This window comes from Bos taurus, chromosome X, assembly GCF_002263795.3.
Source record: "Bos taurus isolate L1 Dominette 01449 registration number 42190680 breed Hereford chromosome X, ARS-UCD2.0, whole genome shotgun sequence".
Classification (NCBI taxonomy): Eukaryota; Metazoa; Chordata; class Mammalia; order Artiodactyla; family Bovidae; genus Bos; species Bos taurus.
The window spans coordinates 14,160,911-14,184,176 of record NC_037357.1 but is presented as its reverse complement, the minus strand read 5'-3'; the positions used below and the strand labels follow the sequence as shown (position 1 = coordinate 14,184,176).

The window sequence follows — 23,266 nt, the reverse complement described above, 5'->3', positions numbered from 1 at the left end:
TTGACCTTTGATTTTGAAAGAAAGACTTAATGAACATGAGTTTGAGCATATTCTGGGAGATAGTGAAGGACACAAAAGCCTAGGGTGCTGCAGTCCATGGGGTCTCAAGGAGTCAAAAACAACTTAGAGACTCAACAACAAAGAGATGTAAAGCAGTAGCTTTATTTTTTTGCAAAACTTTTAACATAACTCTTTTTCTTGTGCTTTACTAAGCTCCAGAGTGAGGTGTGGATGTGAAAAGAGTAATAGATGCTTAGTTAGAAAGGTAAAGAGATGGATGGGCCTGCTATGTGGACTATTTCTCCCAAGTGGTTTAACCTGATCTGTAATCAGTCTTCATAGTGTGAGTTGTGTGTCTTAACTTGCCACGTAAATAGGAAAGTGTTAATCCAGCAAGTCTGAGTTGCTCAAATCATGCACATTTTCAGAAGGGCCTACTTGTATAACTGGCCCTTGGCTAACTCCTGGAAACTGAGCCTTTGTTATTAACTGATAAGTGTTTTACATGCCTGAAACCTTGAGCCATGTTGTACCAGCTTTTCTAGATCATTTGTGCAAGAATATGATTGTGGTGAATTCCTGCTTTTCTTCTGGGAATCTGAAGATTTGGTGACTGAAGCTCATAAAAAACCTGGACTTTTAGACTCAAAATATCTTCCTTAGAAAACAAAACAAAACCCCCCAAAATTCACATTTGTTACTACAATTGGTTGCTGGGGGATTGATGAGCATGTCCTGTGCAACTCTCCTGGGAGAGGGCACTTGGAAACTGGTATCAGTATCCACCAGATTTCACCTCATGCACTTTTTTCGTGTATTAATCCTGTTCTATATCCTGTCACTGTAAAAAATCATAGCTGTGAGTATAACAACTTTCAAGCCCTATAAGTCCTTCTACTGAGTCATCAAACCAGGGAGTACTGACACACCACGGGTGCCCATTTGTTTTGTAAGTTTGGCATACCTACCAGGTAGGTGGTCAGCAGTCAGCAGTCAGTAGAGGAAAGAGTATTAATAAGAAGGATCATCAGACATCCTTCAAAGTATTTGCAGTTTGTATAATTGTTCATGAAGGACTTGAAAATTATAGCTGAGCAAGTTTATAAGCTTGTAATTAAGATACTATTAGGGCAATTTTAGACAAAAATTGTTGAATTCTTTATATAAATGTGGGTCATTTTGTTCTTTTTGAAGACTTTGGTTGTAACCTTTTCCTTAAATTAATATGTTGTTAAGTATTGAGTGATTTTAGAGCTAGCAATAGTTTGTACAACTTTTAAGAAATAATGAAGGATTTCACTTGTGTTAAATAGCCTCATTAGATCTTTATAGTAATAACAAGCGGTTAATATATCACTTGCAGTTAACATATCACTTGCTGTGCGATAGTCACTAGTGCTTTTACTTGGATTATCTTGTTTAATCCTCACAACCACTTTATGAACCAAGTAAGTAATCATTTCCATTTCACATATAAGGAAACAAAGCTTTATAGAGAGTAAGTTAATTTGCCCAATGTCACATTCTCTAATAATTGGCAAAGCCAAAAATTGACCTATGTCCCAAACTTTTACTGAAGAGTCATTCTTTTTTTTGCTTTTTATTTTTTTATTTATTTATTTTTTTTAAATTTTATTTTATTTTTAAACTTTACATAATTGTATTAGTTTTGCCAAATATCAAAATGAATCCGCCACAGGCATACATGTGTTCCCCATCCTGAACCCTCCTCCCTCCTCCCTCCCCACACCATCCCTCTGGGTCGTCCCAGTGCACCAGCCGGCATTAGATCTAAAGGCAAGTATTACAGATAGCCACAATTAGCCTTGAAGACCCTCAGATCACCCAGACAATATAATATCTTTGTCAAAAAGTTCAATACAGTTTTTTCTGTATTCCTTGGAATAGGTCACCATTTTTTGGTTGAACATCATGTTATTTTAAAAATGTACTGTATTATTCTTAGCACATCACAAGCATACATGTAATAAGAGATATGAAAGACTTGAGTCCAACTAAGGGAATCATCAATGTCCTCATCTCAGGGCTCTGAGTAAATGCTCAATAAATGGAATGGCAGATATTTCAAACTAGTTTAATTGTGCCTGCTTCTCATATGTACTGTCATTCTCTTGCTGCCTACCTCACTGTTTATTTAACAGATATTTATTTAATGCCTAATACATGCCAGGGACTGTTTTATACAAGTGACCAAAACAGTTTGTGCTTTCTGAAATTTGCATTATGGGGGGGAAAGAGAGACAGAATGAGAATGCATATTATGTCTGAATGTATGTGTATTCAAGCACGTGATAAGTACCATAGGAAGGAAATACAGGAGGCAAGGGAATGCCAGGGCTTAAGAGGTGAAAGAGCAGTTTCTCAGGTTTTTTTTTTTTTTTTAATGTATATATGGGGTGGTCAAAGAAGTCTCTCCAGAGAAAATAAGGGAGTAAGCCATGTGGCCATCTGGAAGTGAATGTTGCAGGCAGAGGAACCAGTCGGCAGTGAGGTGAGCATATATCTAGATGTTCAAGGAGCAACAAGGAGGCCAGTGTGTCTGGCACATGGTAAACAAGTGAGAGGAAGAGTAGTAGGAACTGAGGTTGTAGCGAGAGAAAGTGGGGAAGATACTGTAGGTCCTTGGAAGCCACGGTCAGGATTTGGGAGTGTTACGGAAAGCCATTAGAGTGCTTAAGCACATGAGAGACCATTCTGGCAGCCGTGGAGAGAAGAGATTGTTGGGAGAAAAGAGTAGAAACCAGGAGAAGGTAGGAGACTGCCATGAGAGTCCAGGTGAGTGACTTGAACTGATCTGGTGGCAGTGGTAGGAGGTGATGAAAAGTGGAAAGACTATGGTTTTATCAATGGGGTGGGTGTGGGGCATGAGAGAAAGAGTTGAGTGACCAATTTCTTTCATCCTGAGCAGCTGCAAAAGAGTGACGTTCCCATATATTGAGATATTGGAGAGACTAGGGAAGGAACAGATTTTTTGCAGGGTGGATGGGGGAAAATCTGGAGTTTAATTTTGTCCATGTGAATGAAATGCATGCTAGATACCAAATAGTGATGTTGAGTAGGCAGTTGGATGAATGCTATTTGAAATCATGAAATTAGATGAGATATAAGTACAAGCAGAGAAGAGATTTCTGGCAGCTATATCTGAGCAATTTTCTGTCATGTTGTCTTGCCATCTGCTTCTTGACTTTTTTTTCCCTCTTTCCCCTTTCTTGAGCACATACAGGTGAATTTATGTTGGCTATACCCGTGATATGATCCAATTAACATTACTTCTAAATAAGATGAAACCAAAATAGTACTACAAATGCATTATAGTTACATAGTGCTTTGAACTTAGTAAAGAATTTGCATTTCTCCAATGCCTGTTATGCACCAGTAATGTCTAGATAGTTCCATATATGTGATTTCATTGGATTTTCCTAAATGGTTACTTGTGTTTTAAGTGGAAATGATGAGCCTGTGGAAACACACTTCTAGAGAAAACATTCTTTTGTATTTTTAGGTTGTTCCAAATTTACAAATAAATATAAAATACATCTTTTAATGGACAAGTGCATGTACATAAAAATTGCAGTTGCTGATATGTAGTAGAAAAACCACTAAGTAGCTATGAGCAAGTGTCTTACATGTCTCTCGGGTCCTGTTTCCTATTGGTAAAAAAAATAAAAGGATCAGCTTTGAGAAGGAACATGGTCGAGGAGTTCTCAAATAGTAGATTCAGATCAGTTGTTTTGATTTATGCTTCTATAGCCATGCTGTCCAATATCACTAGCCACATGTGTCTATTTAAATTAGTTTAAAATTAAAATTTAATAAAATGTAAAACTCCATTCTCTGTTGCACTTGCCACATTTCAAGTGCTCAATAACCACATGTGGCAGTGGATGCCACTTCAGATAGTGCAGCTGTAAAACGTCATCACTGTTTAAAGTCCTGTTGGACAAACATTGCTTTATACAACCATTTCTATAACATAACTTTGTGGGGAGTTATCTGGTTAAATTTGCTTAATTTTGGAAAGTTCACTTTATTTTACCAACTTGCAAAACAAATGGAAATAACATTATTGATCTTTTCAAAAACAAAATGTAATATAGCTAGCTCATTTTCACATGTCATATGTTTGAATAGTTTATACTTCACATTTATATTTAAACAAACTCATACTACAAATAGCATAGGACTTGTCCCACTGTAATCTAATTGATATAATTATATTGATTACCTGTATGATAACAAATACTTTGAAACCCAAATACTAATGTAAGAAGTACTTTTTAAAAATGAAATGTTTTGGTATTATTTATGATACGAGGTGGTAAAATTCTGGCTTTTAAATTCTTAAGCTCTTAGAATTAAGAGCAATTTCTGATCCTGGGATTTGTGGTGGTAGAAATTATTCTTTCTAATATTATTTCTAATATTTTCTGTAAACAGAAGAAAGGAATTCATCGTTGCTCACAGTGCAGACTACAATTTTTGACCTACAAGGAGAAACTGGTTCACAAGCTCGAACATCGGACATTTATAAAGCCTAAAGAGCTGGAGGGATTGCCTCCTGGTACAAAAGTGAGTTGTGTTTTTTTCCCCCTGGTATTCTTTTTTTTATGTTTATTTTTGGCTTCTTTATTTTTAATTGAAGGATAATTGCTTTACAATATTGTGTGGGTTTCTGCCATACATCAACATGAATCAGCCACAGATGCTGCTCTCTCCGTTTGTCCCACGCTCTCCTTTCTCCCGTGTCTGCAAGTCTGTTCTCTATGTCTGCATCCCCCAAAAAGTGAATTTTAAATAGGTTGTATTCTAATGTTATATGACAATAGAAATAAACCCCTTATAATATTAAAAATTGACTTCTGGTTGTCATGAAAAAAATTTTTTAGGTTTTATCATTCTTATGCTTAGAAAATTTTCTACCCATTGTTTTTTGAGTTGATTGAAATGTGCTATATTGGAGCATATTCATTAGTAGTGAGTGCAACTAGATGAACTGTAGACTGAGTCAGTGTGTTGTTTCAATATTCTATAGTCTGTTTTTGAGCTTTTCCAGTTGGCAGCTTATATGTCTGCTTCAGCTGGGGAGGAATCATGTTTAATTTATCTTTGTGTCTCCAACATCTGTTATAATGCCTGGAATGCCATGGTTTGTTGAAGTTAGTATTACTGAAACTACTCTTAGAGAAGCAAGTTCTCTTGATTAACATTGCTGTGTTAAGTGAGCAAACATACATCTGACTACAAATTTCATTTTCCCTATTTGCCTTATGTATATCTGTTTTCTCTCACTTCTTTATATAAAGTCAGCTTTTGACTGTTTGCTCCAGTGGAGAGATACATAATCCAAAGTGAAATAATTCCCAAACACTTACATATTTTGAGTACTAACCTTTGAATGTGAGTATGTCTGCTATTTGAGTTCATTAAAATAATGGAAAGCAGAGCTCTGAAGCTCTAGAGGGAGAGAAGCTATCCAGTATCTTTCCCTATAGGCCATTCATTCCATGCTGGAAGAAGACATGCAGAATTCTAATATTAGTATAAGCAGTGAAATCCTCTCTCATATCTTCCCTTATTAATAATAATAGTAATAATTAGTATAGTATAATAATAATAAAAATGATTGTTCAGTTTGGTCACTCAGTAGTGTACGAGTCTTTGTGACCCCATGGACTATAGCATGCCAGGCCTCCCTGTCCATCACCAACTCCTGGAGCTTGCTCAAACTCATTTCCATCGAGTCGGTGATGCCATCCAATCATCTCATCCTCTGTTGTCTCCTTCTCCTCCCACCTTCAGTCTTTCCCAGCATCAGGGTCTTTTTCAGTGAGGCAGTTCTTCACATCAGGTGGCCAAAGTATTGGAGCTTCGGCTTCAGCATCAGTCCTTCCAGTGAATGTTTAGGACCGATTCCCTTTAGGATGGACTGCTTGGATCTCCTTGCTGTCCAAGGGACTCTCAGGAGTCTTCTCCAACACCACAGATGAAAAGCATCAGTTCTTCAGTGCCCCACTTGTTAGCACTTCAGAATTACGTTTTCAGTGTGCTTTTTCATTCATTCTATGATTTAATCCCTGTAACAAACCAATGAGGTAGAGAAGGCAGGTATTATTCCCATATTACAGATGAGGAGGCTTAGGATAAGTTACTTACTCAAGGTCACATGGCTAGGAAGAGGTAGTATTGAAAGTTAAGCTCAGGTTTTTTGACTCCTATTTCAGCGCTTTTTGTATGATACTAAGCCACAAGTATTTCATAGGCCTTCCTCATTTGCTGTTCCTTAAGTACATGGCAGTGGTATAATCAAGTTATTAAAGAAAATGTTAATAGGTAACTTTTTCACTATTAATCAAATGGGTATAATCAAACATTTATTTTTCTGAATATTAAATGATAAATTTTTTATTAGCTCCCTCTAAGAAAATTGAGTATTACCATGCTGTATGATGAATTGCTGTAACTGCCACAGTAACCTTTGGAACCATAAATCCTGCTCGATGAACTCCCAGAGAGAGCAGGTCACATTTACTGGAGATCTGTTCATTTGTTTTTAGAGGGGTGTAGGTACTTTTTTTTTAATTGAAGTATAATTGATGTACAATATTATATGTTTGGAGTGTGACATAGTGATTGTGGAGATCTGTTTTATAGTTACCAAGGAGTTATGCAGGCCTTTCCAGAGTTATCTCAGGATTTGAGATTTAAAATTTGACCTCTAGCTATTCAGTTATATCAGAACATAAAATAGCCATAGGATGAGCTCTTTTAACCTATAAAATTTATGTTAACATATAAATGCCATCAATACAAAACCAGTATTACTGCAGTAAATAAATACTGAGGTGAATTTCATTTAATTGGTATGACTATTTATAGAATAAGAGCTGACTCATTGGAAAAGACTCTGATGCTGGGAAAGATTGAGGGCAGGAGAAGGGGGCTACAGAGGAGGAGATGGTTGAATGACATCATCAAATCATTGGACATGAGTTTGGGCAAACTCCAGGAGATAAGTGAAGGACAGGGAAGCCTGGCATCCTGCAGTCCATGGGGTTGCAGAGAGTCAGACAGGATTCAGTGACTGAACAACAACAAAAATTTAGAGTGAACGGGAGACTTCTTTGATTGTAGTTTATACTTAGATAGGACTTCCCTGGTGGCTCAGACGGTAAAGTGTCTGTCTACAATGTGGGAGATCTGGGTTCAATCCCTGGGTTGGGAAGGAAATGGCAATCCACTCTAGTACTATTGCCTGGAAAATCCCACGGACAGAGAGAGGAGCCTGGTAGGCTACAGTCCATGGGGTCGCAAAGAGTCAGACACGACTGAGCGACTTCACTTTATACTTAGATATTTAACTTTTTGTATGGCAGTGATTTTTTTTCTGGTAACAGCTTTGTTAACATGTAATTCATATACCTTGCATACAATTTACCCATTTAAAGTATACAGTACATTGGTTTTTAGCATATTCACAGAGTTGTGAAAACATCACTACAATATATTTAAGAACATTTTGTCACCCCATATCCATTAGCACCCACTCCCAATTTCCCCTCCACAACAACAAACTTTAACCTGTTTTCTGTCCCTATGAATTTTCCTGTTTTAGACATTTCATATAAATGGAACCATATAGTATCTACAATATGTGATCCTTTATGGCTGATTTCTTTCACTTAGTATAATGTTTCTGAGGTTCCTCCATGAGGTTCATCCTGTAGCTTGTATCAGTGCTTCATTCTCTTTTAAGACTGTATTAGTACTTATGTATCAGTACGTTTATGGCTGAATATTATTCCATTGTATGAATATACCATATTTTATTTATTCACTCATCAATTGGTGAGCATTTGGCTTGTCTCTGTTTTTTGGCTATAATGAATAATGCTGTCGGGAAATTTCATGTGCAAATTTTTGTATGGACATTTCCCTTGAGTGAAATTGCTAGGAGTGGAATACCTAAGGGTTATATAATGATTCTTATGTTTAACATTTTTTAAAGAACTGCCAAACTGTTTTCCAAAACTACTGTACCATTGTACATTCCCACCAGCAATATATGAAGGCTGAAATTTCTCCACCATCCTGTCAGCACATGTTGCTACCTGTCTTTTTCATTATAGCCATTTAGTTGGTCTAAAGTGATGTATTACTGGAGTTTTGATTTCCATTTCCTTACTGACTAATGATGTTGAGCATCTTTTCACATGCTTGTTTCATATGTATATTTTCTTTGAAGAAATGCCTATTCAGATCATTTGCCCATTTGTTAATTGGGTTGTCTTTTATTGAGTTGTAAGTTATGCTGTATACATGTCCCTTATTAGAGATATGATTTGCAAATATTTCCTCTCATTCTGTGGTCATCTTTTCATTTTCTTAACAATGTCCTTTGAAGTACAAAAGTTTTCATTTTTGTGAAGTCCATTTATCTGTTATTTCTTTGGTTTCTTGTGCTTTTAGTATCATACCTAAGAAATCATTGCCTAACCCAAGGTCATGAAGATTTACTCCTATGTTTTCTTCTAAGAGTTTTGCAGTTTTAGCTCTTACCATCTGGTCTTTGATACATTTTGGATTAATTTTTGTATTTAGTATGAGGTAGGGTCCAAATTCATTCTTTTGCAGGTAGATATCCAGCTGTCCTAGCACCATTTGTTGGTAAGACTATTGTTTTCCCCTTGAATTATTTTGGCACCCTTGTCAAAAACCAATTATGCTTTGCATAAAGTGTGATTTTTTAATATTAATGTGATGATTAATTTTCTAAAAGTATATATTACCTTTATTTTTATAGGTCACTATCCGAGCTTCAATTGAATCTCTTCATTCAGGACCATCAACTTCCAAGAGTATTCTATCTTCCAGTACTTCTTCAAGCACTTGTCTTCAGGTCTCACCTTCAACGTCTAAAACTACAACTACTGGAAGTTCTCCAAGATCTAATGCAAATGAATATAAGACAAGAGAGTTTAGTGCAACTACATCCACTGAAAGTAAGCCTAGTACAAGTAAGGAACGTGCAGCTAAATGCAGAGCAAAAACCTCTTACAAGCCAAAGAAAAAGCGCAACAGGAGAAATAAAATCAGCGTAGCTTTGAAGAACTTAAGGTAATATCTTCTATTCCTGATATACATTTCTATTTCAATATTAAATATTCAAGGTTATTTTAATATAGCTTACCATATCACCAGATAATGCACATTTACATGATAATCACTTATCTGGCATAAAGGCCAAGAAAATAAATAAAAACATACTTTTTACTAGTGCTGAACAGAACTTGAATTACTATACTTATTTTATAATTGCCATCTTCTACACTAATCTTATAATTTGTGCTTATATCTTATGATAGTTGAATTGGTTTATGTGATCCTTTTTATTCCAAGGAAACGTTAACTGATATTAGAGTTTTTACTCTAGCTTATTGTTTCAAAGTAGATTTTCAAATTCCAAGTCTGTATTTAAAGACTTAGTTTAAACGTCTTGACTCCAATTAATACAACATGAATAAGTCTTTACCTTATTTTTTGGTTTTACAATGTATTTTAATCATTTTTTTCTGTCTCCATAAGGTGTCGGGGAGTATACACGTGCATTGAATGTCATACCAAAATAAAAGATTTTGCAAGCCACTTTTCATTATTTACGCGCTGTAATTTTTGCAAATACAGCACTAACTGTAACAAAGCCTTTGTTAATCATATGCTGAGGTGAGTTAAACATGTACACAGCCAGTCAAAACTACCATTCAAGATAACTTGGTTTTTGAAAACAAAGCCACTTTGTCACATCAAGGATCTAAAAAGATCTAGCAACAGGGAACTTCTAGGATATTACCCAATACTATTTTCCAGCATAATAACTCATGAAATTAGTGGGACAAAATTTTTAGAAACAGTTAGGCTAATGAAATTAGAATAGGTTTGGTAGGGAAGTTATTTTTCTAAGTCTTTCAAAAAGTGATCCATAAAATTTCAAATGTTCCAAAATATCTTATCAAATAAGTGCCTATAACTATGCGGTGTTCCCCACTTCAAAGCAATCTCTTTTAGAGACTTCAGCTTTGTCAAAAATGCTAGGAACATCATCAGTGCTCACATGCTCACTCTCTCGTGTTCTTTATCTCTCATTCTCCCTCTAACCCTCTGTCCATTTGTTTTTCAAGGCCTCCATCTTTTCATTCATTTGATGAAATGTGAAATGAGACTGTAGGAATAGTCCAGTCATGACATTACTGTTGGAATTCTTTTTCATATGTCAATTATTTTACATTATTTGAGCACCTACCATGTACTCTATGCTAGAGAAAGACTTCAAAGCTCACATTACTTTCGTTTGAATCTTATTGGTACTCTATTCCTTCAGTACGGATTTTTCTAAATAAAAATTGTTCAGATACAAATATGCTAATTTGATTATTCAAATGGAGGTAGGTCCATTTATTTTCAGTCAGAAATAAGATAAAACCAATAAAAGTGGTTTCTTGGAGCTTATAATAAAGGTCAAGTACCTTTACTCTGCCTGTCTTACTTTATGGTCATAGTTAGCTACCACTTTCAAGAATTTGCCCACATTTTTTAATGCCTTCAGCACTTAACTCTCAGTGTTTTTTTCCCCTTGATGATTCCCCAGCCCGACTTTATTGTACCTTGACTTTAATGCCAGCACTTCACATCCACCTGTAAGGCATTAAAAAATGCCACCATCCAATGTTACCTTGTCATATAAAATATTCATTCATTTTGAAATCTCATTACTTCTAGACTTTTAGTCTTGGCTCCACTTTTCAGTCCAGTATCACCAAATCTAATCTTATAGTTAACTTCAGCCTCAAAGTCATCTGTTGTGAATCTTGCTTTGTTTTTTCTTCTAGAATCCTTCATATATACAGCCATGCTTACCTTGCTATCCTTGACTCTCTTACCCTCTTTGATCTTTGCTCAGTTCTAGACTGTGCTTGATTTAGTCAGCTTTGAATTTATGACCTTTAATTTTAATGTGGTCGTCTCTTTTAAGAATACTTACTTGGTTTTGTCTACAACATCTGTGTAGATGCTTTTCAGTACCTTCAGGATTTTATTCTAGTCTCTCAGTTGTTAACCTTCAGTTCAGTGCAGTTCAGTTAAGTCGCTCAGTCGTGTCCAACTCTTTGCAACTCCATGAATTGAAGCACGCCAGGCCTCCCTGTCCATCACCAACTCCCAGAGTTCACTCAGACTCATGTCCATCGAGTCAGTGATGCCATCCAGCCATTTCATCCTCTGTCGTCCCCTTCTCCTCCTGCCCCCAATACCTCCCAGCATCAGAGTCTTTTCCAATGAGTCAACTCTTGGCATGAGGTGGCCAAAGTACTGGAGTGTCACCTTTAGCATCATTGCCTCCAAAGAAATCCCAGGGCTGATCTCCTTCAGAATGGACTGATTGGATCTCCTTGGAGTCTTCAAGGGACTCTCTGAAGAGTCTTCTCCAACACCACAGTTCAAAAGCATCAATTCTTCAACACTCAGCCGCCTTCACAGTCCCAACTCTCACATCCATACATGACCACAGGAAAAACCATAGCCTTGACTAGACGGACCTTTGTTGGCAAAGTAATGTCTCTGCTTTTGAATATGCTGTCTAGGTTGGTCATAACTTTTCTTCCAAGGAGTAAGAGTCTTTTAATTTCATGGCTGCAATCACCATCTGCAGTGATTTTGGAGCCGAAAAAATAAAGTCTGACACTGTTTCCACTGTTTCCCCATCTATTTCCCATGAAGTGATGGGACCAGATGCCATGACCTTCGTTTTCTGAATGTTGAGCTTTAAGCCAACTTTTTCACTCTCCTCTTTCACTTTCATCAAGAGGCTTTTGAGTTCCTTTTCACTTTCTGCCATAAGGGTGGTGTCATCTGCATATCTGAGGTTATTGATATTTCTCCTGGCAATCTTGATTCCAGCTTGTGCTGCTTCCAGTCCAGCATTTCTCATGATGTACTCTGCATATAAGTTAAATAAGCAGGATGACAATATACAGCCTTAAGTACTCCTTTTCCTATTTGGAACCAGTCTGTTATTCCATGTCTAGTTCTAACTGTTGCTTCCTGACCTACATATAGGTTTCTCAAGAGGCAGGTCAGGTGGTCTGGTATACCCATCTCTTGAAGAATTGTCCACAGTTTATTGTGATCCACACAGTCAAAGGCTTTGGCATAGTCAATAAAGCAGAAATAGATGTTTTTCTGGAACTCTCTTACTTTTTCCATGATCCAACAGATGTTGGCAATTTGATCTCTGGTTCCTCTGCCTTTTCTAAAACCAGCTTGAACATCTGGAAGTTCACGGTTCCCATATTGCTGAAGCCTGGCTTGGAGAATTTTGAGCATTACTAGCATGTGAGATGAGTGCAATTGTGCAGTACTTTGAACATTCTTTGGCATTGCCTTTCTTTGGGATTGGAATGAAAACTGACCTTTTCCAGTCCTATGGCCACTGCTGAGTTTTCCAAATGTGCTGGCATATTGAGTGCAGCACTTTCACAGCATCATCTTTCAGGATTTGAAATAGCTCAACTGGAATTCCATCACCTCCACTAGCTTTGTTAGTAGTGATGTTTTCTAAGGCCCACTTGACTTCACATTCCAGGATGTCTGGCTCTAGGTCAGTGATCACACCATCATGATTATCTGGGTTGTGAAGATCTTTTTTGTACAGTTCTTCTGTATATTCTTGCCACCTCTTCTTAATATCTTTTGCTTCTGTTAGGTCCATACCATTTCTGTCCTTTATCGAGCCCATCTTTGCATGAAATGTTCCCTTGGTATCTCTAGTTTTCTTGAAGAGATCTCTAGTCTTTCCCATTCTGTTTTTCTCTATTTGTTTGCATTGATCGCTGAGGAAGGCTTTCTTATCTCTCCTTGCTATTCTTTGGAACTCTGCATTCAGATGCTTATATCTTTCCTTTTCTCCTTTGCTTTTTGCTTCTCTTTTTTTCACAGCTATTTGTAAAGCCTCCCCAGACAGCCATTTTGCTTTTTTGCATCTCTTTTCCATGGGAATGGTCTTGATCCCTGTCTCCTGTACAATGTCACGAACCTCATTCCATAGTTCATCAGGCACTCTTATCTATCAGATCTAGACCCTTAAATCTATTTCTCACTTCCACTGTATAATCATAAAGGATTTGATTTAGGTCATATCTGAATGGTCTAGTGGTTTAATTACTAATTACTCAGAGGTCATCTTTTTCATTTTTCCCAAGGTTAACCTTTTTCTACCTCAAATCTTTTCTCTTTCATCCAGACATTAATCTCAGAAAAAGACATGTCCATTTTTTCAAAGTTAGTTTTGCCCCTCATCTCCTCCATTTTCTCCATAATCTTATGCACCCTCATTTAATCTTTTTCTCTGTACCACATTCCTTCTGCCTACAAATATTTTCAGGGTTTTTGTTTTTGTTTTTGTTTTTGTTTTAGTATGAGGGAGAGTTGCCTTTATTTTGCATATTTTCTTGTCTTCCTTTCACTGTCAACATTTGTAAAACGTACTCTTTTATATCTTATGTTGTCATTTCTTTACCCTTTGTAATTTGCATATCACCCCCATCTTAATCAGTTCAAGCTGCCCCTTTCAAGATTATCAATCATGTCCTAATCACTAAATGTATTCACTGCTTTTCATTCTTACTCTTCTATGACTTCATTGAGTATTTAATACTTCTCATCAGTCACTTTTGAAACTCTTCTCAAGTTCTCCTACACGATTACCACAATTTTTTTCTTTTTTGCTGCTCCTCTATTTCATTACCTTTTCTTTCTTCAGCTCTTCTTGCCTCTTTGCATTTCTTTTCTTGGTACCTTAACCACTCTGAGAGTTTCATATTTTACCTTTCAACTGTGAATCCTCCAATTTCAATGCTGAGTTTTCCTGAGATCCAACTGTTCATCTCAAACTATTGGATAGATCATGGGACACAAACGGTCAAACATTTTTGTCTGTCTAGGATCCAAGCTATTATTACCTCCTCCCCTTTAAGCTCAGTCTGTCTCAGTGCATCATTTGCATAAATGTGGAGCATCACCTGGAAATAATAACACTTTTAAGTTTCTGAAGCCTATGGTGTTCTCCTGATCTGGCACCATTCATCATGGCTTCCTGAAAATCTGTCTTTCTGTAATTTACCACTCTGCCTCACAACTACTGCAGTGGTTCTGCACCTATGCCTCAGTTGTTCCAAACCAGACTCCAGCCACCCTTTCTCTGAGTATACTGCTGAGGGGAATGCTGGTCTCTTACTCTGTGCCAAACACATGGCTGCTCCAACAGGGCTTTAATTCTGCCCTGAATTTATAGGAGATTAAATTGAAAATTACCTTTGGTGTTCCTTAAGTTCATGGATCATTCTGTCCTCTCCCATTTGCCATAGGGTCCTCAACTGTATTGTGGGACCTCTGGCCCCATTCTACCCCAAAAATATCCCCGACTGGCCCTAGGCTTCCTTCATAAACTTTCTAATTTCCAGTGAGCCCCAAGCCTGTACTGCATTATCATCAGGGACACTTACTCATCGTTCGGCTCATATAGAAATGAAATTGTCCACTTCTACTCTTCTAAGGGCTTTGTAAGTCTCTCTGTGTTTCCCCTACTTCATTCATGCCTTGCTTCCTTGGTTGCCTCAAGTACCTCCCCTTAATTGGATACCCTCACTCTGACTCAGTGTGGACTTTTGTCATAAGATTGAGCCCTGTACATACAGAAGCTTCGTCTTCTCAGAGGTCAAGTACCTTTATTCTCAGCCCATACCAACTCTGTATGGGCCCCTTATACAGGGCCCCCTCAGAAGTCAAGCCCCTCAAAATAATTGATCTTCCCCAGTGTATAGTTTGTCCCATATTCCATAGAGTGACTTTTTCTTATTCTTCGTTGTTTGGCATGCTTCTCTCCTTCCCTCTCATTTTACTTTCTATGAAGTATCTGATCACTGTGGTCCCTCATAGGAATCAGTTGTTATTTTTTAAGTTCTGTACTATTCAGCTATTCTGCCTCATATTAAATATGTGTCTGTCTTACCTACCTGAGAGAGTGGTTCTTTGTATTCACCATGGCATCTATTCTGAGGACTTTTTCTTGGGGGGGATAGGTAGTCATTCTTTTCCCATGTATACATGGTATGTTGATGGATAGTTAACATGTGTTTAAGGATATCCATTGAATTGATGTGTTGCCTAGTTTGGGTCTGTCGGTGCAAACTAGGGTTAGTACAGTTTCAGTAAGTTTTTCAGATGATTAGTTTGTGTAAGAATCATCTGAAAATCTTATTGAAACTGATTTCTGGGCACCAGCACCAGAGATTAATTCAGTAGGTATGGAGTGGGAGCTGAGACTTTGTATTCAGTATTTCTAATAAGCTCCCAGGTGATGCAGATGCTGCTGGTCCTATGGACCACACTTTGAGTAATACTGTGCTATGCCAAAAGGAAATGAAAGTGTTAGTCGCTTAGGCATGTGCAACTCTTAGCAACCCCATGGATTGTAGCCCACCAGGCTCTGTCTATGGACTTCTCCAGGCAAAAATACTAGGGTGGGGAGCCACTCCCTTCTCCAGGGGATCTTTCCGACCCAGGGATCGAACCCAGATCTGCATTTGCAGGCAGATTCTTTGCCTTCTGAGCCACCAAGGATCCTGGCTAATTCTGCCTGACTTTCTAATACAGGAAAGCTTTCCTTATCAACTTAAAAGGCAATATAGAAGCTGTTAACATTGACTGCAAAATTTTGTTAGTGGTTTTCTGTTCTGTGCATAGAGGAAGTATTGTTTTAACTCGAGTTCTGCTTCCTTTAATTGATGTTCTTTAAAAGCTCTTCCAGTAATTGCAGAAGATTCTTTAAGTGTTTAATTTTACTGATGGTAGTGTCACTTGGCCTAAGAAACAGTTTCTTCCAGGGTCCCCAGGCTAAGTATATTGATTAGAAAGTAATAAATAATAATTATTCCTAACAGTTTATATTACAGCAAAATATATCATTAGCAAGTAACTTTTAAATTGTTCTCAACTCTTATTAAGTGAAAAAATTAATTTGATGCTCTTTGCATGTTTAACTCGTTATTTTTTTTATAGTAGGGAAGTATAATTTAAGATTATTCTCAGGGAAATATGTTAAAAATATTTAAATACAATGATAACATGAAATGTAAGATAAAAATCTTGAATTAAACAAATGCTAATAGAATTTTATAATTTAAATTGTGGTCTTTTATTCAAAACTAGGAAACTAAGCATAGGCTTGAAAAATTGTCATAAAATTAATTAATGACTTACTGTATAATAAAATTTCATTTGTTTCTTGTCTTTCTAGCTCTCATACCAGCCAGCCAGCTAAACGAGTCTCTATTTTTAAGAAGCGTTGTAGAACTCTCAGGTAAGTAATTTTTTTTTTAATTCTCTCTATAGTAACTTTTTAACCTGATGCTAGAGTGCCTAGTTTGGAAAATGATTGCTACTGGACATAATAGAGTTCTATTCATTATATCCTTAGATCAAAGAGGGGATTACCTAATATTCTCCAGCTAAACTTTGTTTCAGTGATATTAGGCATTAAGATGAAACTTTCATGAATTTGCATTATAAGATTTAAAAATAAGGCTCTCCAGCAATATTTGAATATTTAAAAGACTTTTAAGATAGTTGACAAAGTGACTAACACACTTTTATTTTTGAAATAAAAATACACAACTTGTTTACTATTCCGAGGAATTGTGAACATTTCTGAAAGGATTTATCATTAATGTTGGTGCTACTACACACAATTAGCTCAGAATTCACTAGGGACCATTTTTTCACATTCTTCTAATTCCTTTTCACTCCATTTTCCTTTGGTTAATTATTTTGTTATTGCTGTCATTGCTATTTGAGATACCAGTGTCAAGGTCTTTATATTGATAGCATCAGGCTAAGACATAGACTTAAGTTTAGCCAACACTTGTTTTAATGCTTTGGGTTAGTGGAAAAGGAGAAGAGGGGATGCTGTGACTCAGGATCTTGTATTTTGATCTCTTCTGCCTCATTTGCTCTTCCCCAGATACCTGCATGGGTAGCTAGCTCTGTCGCCTCCTTTAGATCTCTCCTTGACCACCCCATTTAAAATACCATCCTTTCCCCAGGCCCACTCCTGACACTCCCTATCTCCCTTTCTTGCTTTGTTTTTACTTCATGGCAACTTTTTACTGTTCAATAGATTGTATATTTCATCCACTTGTTTACTGTCTGTATCTTCTCACTAGAATGTGTATGAGTTGGGTATTTGGCTATGCCAGACATTTGCTGGGCATTCAGTAGTGGCCTGGCATATGGTAGGCTTCTGTGAATATTTACTGAGTAAATTAATATTGAAAGTGACATATGTGGAGTGTGTAGATGATAGACCAATAATAGCTCATAGGAAGAGGAAAGTTTTATTCCATTTTTTAAAAATATATCAGTGAAATTTTAAAACTATTGCTAAATTCAAGGAATTAGGAAATACCAATTAACTTTATCTAGATGTTAACATTTACTAAAAAATTTTTATAATAATGAAAAGGATTTATTAATTCTAAAGATGAGAATTTAATTTGATTTTTATCTCACTATTGTCAAACTGAGTTGTGTGCTTGGTTCTTAGATTTAATTGTACGACTTTTTTTCTCACATAGGGTGGGTCTCAAATTTAAATAGAAAATTGGTGATTTTCTGTGTATGGAAATTTTCATACTTAAAATTTTAAGAATAGTAAATTTATAATTGTTATTTTATTAAAATTCAGTGTGTGTTTTTAAATTCATTGTACATCTATCATGTATAACACAAGGTAGCAAATTCTGTGAAGATGACAGTGATGAAGTAGGCTTGGTACCAACCTTCAAGGAATGTACAATTTATAAGATGTGAACATAAGTAACTACAAAAATTAATACAGGGAGGTTTGTAATAAGTGTAATGAGAGTTACTGATTTGAAGAGAAAGAGACGTTTCCACTTTTAAGAACAGGCACAGGGGCATTTTGGTTGGAAAAACAGCATGAATGAGATTTAAGAAAGGAAAAAAGCAAATGATAAGCACAGTGAATGACAAGTAGTGCAGTTGGGATGAAGCATGAAGTTCATATAACATAGTACTAAGTTCAGAGTCTGGGAATAGATCCAGACTGTGGAATCCTTGAAAAAGCCTAGGGAATTTGGACTTAATTTGAAGATGTTGGGAAAGCCATTGGTGCTTCGTGTGGAATCAAGGATACTAAAGGAAGATCAATTTGGAGGGGTATACAAGGTGAGTTGTAGCTACATGAGGCATGTGCATTCTTAGTCGCTCAGTCATGTCCAACTCTTTACAACCCCATTGGCCTGCCAGGCTCCTCTGTCCACGGAATTTTCCAGGCAGGAGTACTGGAGTGGGTTGCCATTCCCTTCTCCATGGATCTTCCCCACCCAGGGATCAAACCCAAGTCTCCTGTGTCTCCTGCCTTGCCAGGCAGATTCTTTACCACTAAGCCACCTGGGAAGCCCACATGAGGTACATAGACTGATTAAGACTGATTTAATAAGATAATCTGGGTTGAAGTGGTATCACACCACATTTAAGAATATGGGCTCTAGAATCAAAAGGTTCAGTTTCAGACCTGGTCCTGACCTTGGTAAGTTATTAAACCTGAACCTGTCCTCTCTTAAAAAAAGTTAAAATTATAGCACCTACCTCTTTGGGTTGTTACACAATATAGGTGAGATGATATATCTAAAACTTCAGCCTACACAGAGTAAGTGCTCAATAAATTGCTAATATTGAATATTATAAAATTTTTCAAATAGTGACTGTCTTAAGGGAAAAAGAGTCAGAAATAGCTACAGTTCTGAGCATTTATGTCAGGGGCATGGCATCGTTAAGGAGACCAGTCAGGAGGAATGACTTTTCCCAGGTAAGGAGGAAAGTACACGACTTGAGTTTCATGAAGATCATTTCTAATGTGACAACTCAGTGTAAATATCCAACAGGCTGTTAAGAGTAAAGCTGCAAGGGAGAAGTTAGTCTAAACTATGCTATGAATTTATTCCTATACAGGTAAAGTACTTAATTTTAAAGTATTTAAAATTTAAAGTATTTAATTTTAAAATGAACTGCAAAAGTATATTTATGCTTTGTTAATAAGCTGATAATTGCATGATTTATGTTTACATAATTTATTTTTAAGACCTCATTTCTTCTCTGATTTTATCATCATTTAAATAGGACATTAGATTGTAGGCTTCACAGAGTATCCTTTTTTGTTCACTCTTATACTTGTAACACAAATACATTCTAGTAGTACAGAGTATGTAAAGAAGGTTCTCAGTGAATATAGTGAATGGATGAATCTTGCTTTGCTGATGGGCAAAGGCAGAGAAAGATTGTGCCTTGCACAAGTTATACAAGTTGTTAGTGGAGTCCTGACTGGGTTTTAGTTCTCTCTTCACTCATAGCTTTTAGAAACCACATGAGAGGGAACTAGAGAAGGAAATGGCAACCCACTCCAGTACTCTTGGCTGGGAGATCCCATGGACAGAGGAGCCTGGCGGGCTACAGTCCATAGGGTTGCAAAGAGTTGGACACAACAGAGCGACTAAACAACAGCGAGGAGAGGGAACAGCATATACAGCATTAAATGTTCACATAATATAGACATGACTATGCCATTTTCTAGAGACATATTTATACCCTTTCATATATATTGGGCTTATATAACAAAATTTGGAAATGGTGGTCACAACACACACACAAAAAAGTTATTATGTGGAAAAATAATAATTGAATTTGTGTATGGATTTTTTTTTAAAACAAAAACCTTTTCTGTCTTTTTTTTTTTTTTAATAGGGGCATTACTCTAGTGTGCCTTAAATGTGATTTCCTGGCTGATTCTTCTACTCTGGATCGTATGGCTAAACACTTAAGTCAACGTAAAACTCACACTTGCCAAGTTATTATAGAGACTCGTAAGTATATATAATTGTGTTAACTTTAGATTTCTGATACTTATTCCAGTGGTTTTGATCAACCACAGAACAGGCTCTTAGATATTAATAGTTTCATTCCTCATACATTCTTTAAAAACATTTTATTTTATATTGAAGTATAGTTAATTTACAATGTTATATTAGTCTGGTGATTTAATTATATGTATATATACACATATATTATACATACACATATATAATTGATTTAATTATACATAAATAGATTCTTTTCATTACAGTTTATTGCAAGATATAAATATAGTTCCCAGTGCTATACAGTTGGAACCTTCTTCTTTATCTATTTTGTATATGGTAGTTTATATTTGCTAATCCCGAACTCCTAATTTATCCTTTCCCTCCCTTTCCCCTTCTCATTCCTCATATATTCTATTTTAAATGTAAAACTTTTTCTAATTTCAGTTCCTGAAGGTACCTCAGCTGTGAACCCATTTCTGCGTAAGTTTAATATTCATTCAGTGCATTTTTCTTTGATGGATTTTAGCAGTATTGCATTTATTGAATGTATCACTAATAGAAATGAAAAATATTAAATATTTTGTTTTTGTTTTTGTTTTTAAAGCCTCTTGTTGAAATAGATTCCTGCTCTATGGAGCTCGTGCAACCTGGTGCAAGAAAAGTTGGAATTTCCTAAGTTCAAAGTTCTGATGTGTTTTCTCATAAAAAAGCAATTAAACAGCCAAGTTCATGACACTAGTTCTCGTTATTCAGCTCTTTTCAGCTGTCGGATGGCACTAGAATCTTATTCCACCTTATCTTTGTGTCAGGTTAACATACCTTAACATAAACTTTTTTCCTGTTGGCTCTCTTCAGAAATAACTTTTGTTGCTATGGTCTTTTCTTGCTTTGCTTAAAATAATTCGTGTTTTTCTCCGCTATACTTGCTTTCAGAATACTGCATTCCAAATGATGTGACTGTTCATCTTTTTTGTCTGTTTTGTCTGGTTTCTTAGTTAGTTTCTTAGGAGATTACATTACATTTTTAGGTCAGATAGTTATCTTTTTCTTCATTCCTTGTCTGTCATTGTTCTATTTTTCATATCTTTCAGATGCAGAAGCAACACAGAAATTTCAAATAAAGTCCAGGGTATTCCTGGTCCGTGTCCCCCTTCGATGGACACGTCTGATGCCTGTCCTCTTTCCAAGGAATGTGAATTATTTGACTGTGAGACCTCCTCTAGATTTTGGCCTTAAGAAATCAAATCTTAGGGAGAGTCCCTTCCTTCATGACTGGCCTCCTATAAGACTGATGCTAATTTGGCCAGAGATGACCTCAAGGCCCACCAAATAGAGCACAACTTTCTGCTGGGGGCTTTGGTTCTTGATCTTAAGCTCATGGGTTGATTCTGACCAAGAAAAGCCCATCAGATCAATGCTTCAACATCCAAGTTGAAGTTGGATCATTCTGGCTGCTGCTCTTTTATCTTCCTCTAGTGTGCATGCAGTCCAGGGAATATAAAAACTGGTTATATAGGGAACCAAGGTAACTTTTACTTTCATGTTCTTGAAGTTTCTGAAGTTACAGTTCCAAAATCAGTTAGTTTTACTGTTGTTGTTTAAAGTTTTTTCCAGTATTAGACTTATTCAGCAATACTACTATTCAATTTTTTTTATTTTTTTAGTCTAATTTAATTTTGTTATCTTTGTTTTATGTTGTCTTTGCCAAATTTATTAATGTCTGTTTTGTTATATCCTCTTTTCTTTCTTCTCTTTAAAACTTGTTTTGTGTTCATTTTCTTTCGTTAATAACTCAAAAAAATCCTTTGAATTCCCTACAGATTTTATGTAGCTACCTATTGGCAGCTTCTTAATTTGGTAATTATTCAGACCACTAGACGTTATTACATCCACTGTCTATCTTGGAACTATTGTTATCTTAGTGATTGTGGGTTCAAAGGCATGAAGAATTGGCAAAGAACACTTCCTACAGACCTTAAAAGGAGTTTTAACGTTGCATTTCTGTACATCTAATGCATACTATCTTCTTAGCCATTAGTGTAATTCCTTTGATAAAGATAATATATTCAGAAAGTATTGGGACCAAAAAATGCACTTGTTTCTTGCCCATATATATATATAGATGTATATTTTTTTTAATTTGGTGTTTGTTTATTTTGGTTACATTGAATATAGATTTGCTGAACAGTTTTGATGTTATTACTTATTTTTTTAATAAAATTTGTATTGTTAAAGTGCCTCTGGAATTATTTTCTAATAAAGAACTTCGACTAAAAGCTGTAGATTTCCATACATCTAGGAGCGTTTCTTTGCTTCTTACATGGAAGCCTGATTACTTGGCCTACAGACTGAGTGCTTTATTCAATCTATCTTGTAGTTTTTCCTTCAGCACAGTTAAAAGCTCACTATGTATACTTTAGGGATTCCCAGATAGCTTAGTGGTGAAGAAGCCACCTGCCAATGCAGGATGTGCAGTTTCGATTCCTGGGTCAGGAAGACCCCCTGGAAAAGGAAATGGCAACCCACTCCAGTATTCTTGCCTGGAGAATCCCATGGACAGAGGAGCCTGGTGGGGTGTGAGCAACAGTCCATGGGATTGCAAAGAGCCACACACAAGCACCCACATGCATCCATCATCCATCCATGTATACTTCCGTAATTTTGAGAACTTTGAAGACTGGCAGGAGTCCCTTTATAATTTTAATAACCATGAAGCCACGTGGACAGGCTGAGAAGTTGTTTGACTCAATCATGAGTGAGTTTTATTTTTCCCTCTAAACATTGGAACTTCTTGAACTGTACTTTGAAACTTTGTTTGAGCTGCTATACTACTAACCTGTTATAAGAATACCATAGACTGGGTGTCTTGTAAACAATAGAAATTTATTTATTTCTCACTATACTGGAGGTTGGAAGTTAGTGAACAAGGTGCTGGCAGATTCAGTCTGTTGAGGACCCCTTCCTGGTTCATAGACAATTGTCTTCTTGCTGTGTCCTCACGTGGTGGAAAGGACAAGAGTTCTCTAGGGCCTCAGTTAACAAGGGCATTAATCTGATTGACTTGGGCTCTACCCTCTAGACCTAATTACCTAATGAGGCCCCACCTCCAGTACCATCACAACTGGGGATTAGGTTTCAACATATGAATTTGGCTGGGAAAAGGGACACAAATACTCAATCTACAGCAGAAACATTTTGAAAGCCAATTTTAATTATCACTTCTTATGTAGTCTACTCCTTGTAACTCATAGTCAAAAGAC

At 36.5% G+C, this 23,266-nt stretch overlaps 1 protein-coding gene across 13 annotated transcripts in view; it reads left to right on the top strand.

The window, feature by feature from the left end:
- The window catches only part of ZNF280C (zinc finger protein 280C), a 65,543-nt gene extending 43,303 nt beyond the window's left edge, over positions 1-22,240 (top strand). For all 13 annotated transcript variants that reach the window (XM_024988490.2, XM_024988493.2, XM_024988487.2 and 10 more), the window contains 7 exons: positions 4,459-4,590; positions 8,822-9,135; positions 9,604-9,741; positions 16,367-16,429; positions 19,891-20,009; positions 20,451-20,486; positions 20,611-22,240. In XM_024988490.2, coding sequence (XP_024844258.1) covers positions 4,459-4,590; positions 8,822-9,135; positions 9,604-9,741; positions 16,367-16,429; positions 19,891-20,009; positions 20,451-20,486; positions 20,611-20,621 — 813 coding nt within the window. In that variant the 3' untranslated portion in view covers positions 20,622-22,240. The remainder of the gene's footprint in view (positions 1-4,458; positions 4,591-8,821; positions 9,136-9,603; positions 9,742-16,366; positions 16,430-19,890; positions 20,010-20,450; positions 20,487-20,610) is intronic.
- The last annotated feature ends 1,026 nt before the right edge of the window (positions 22,241-23,266 follow it).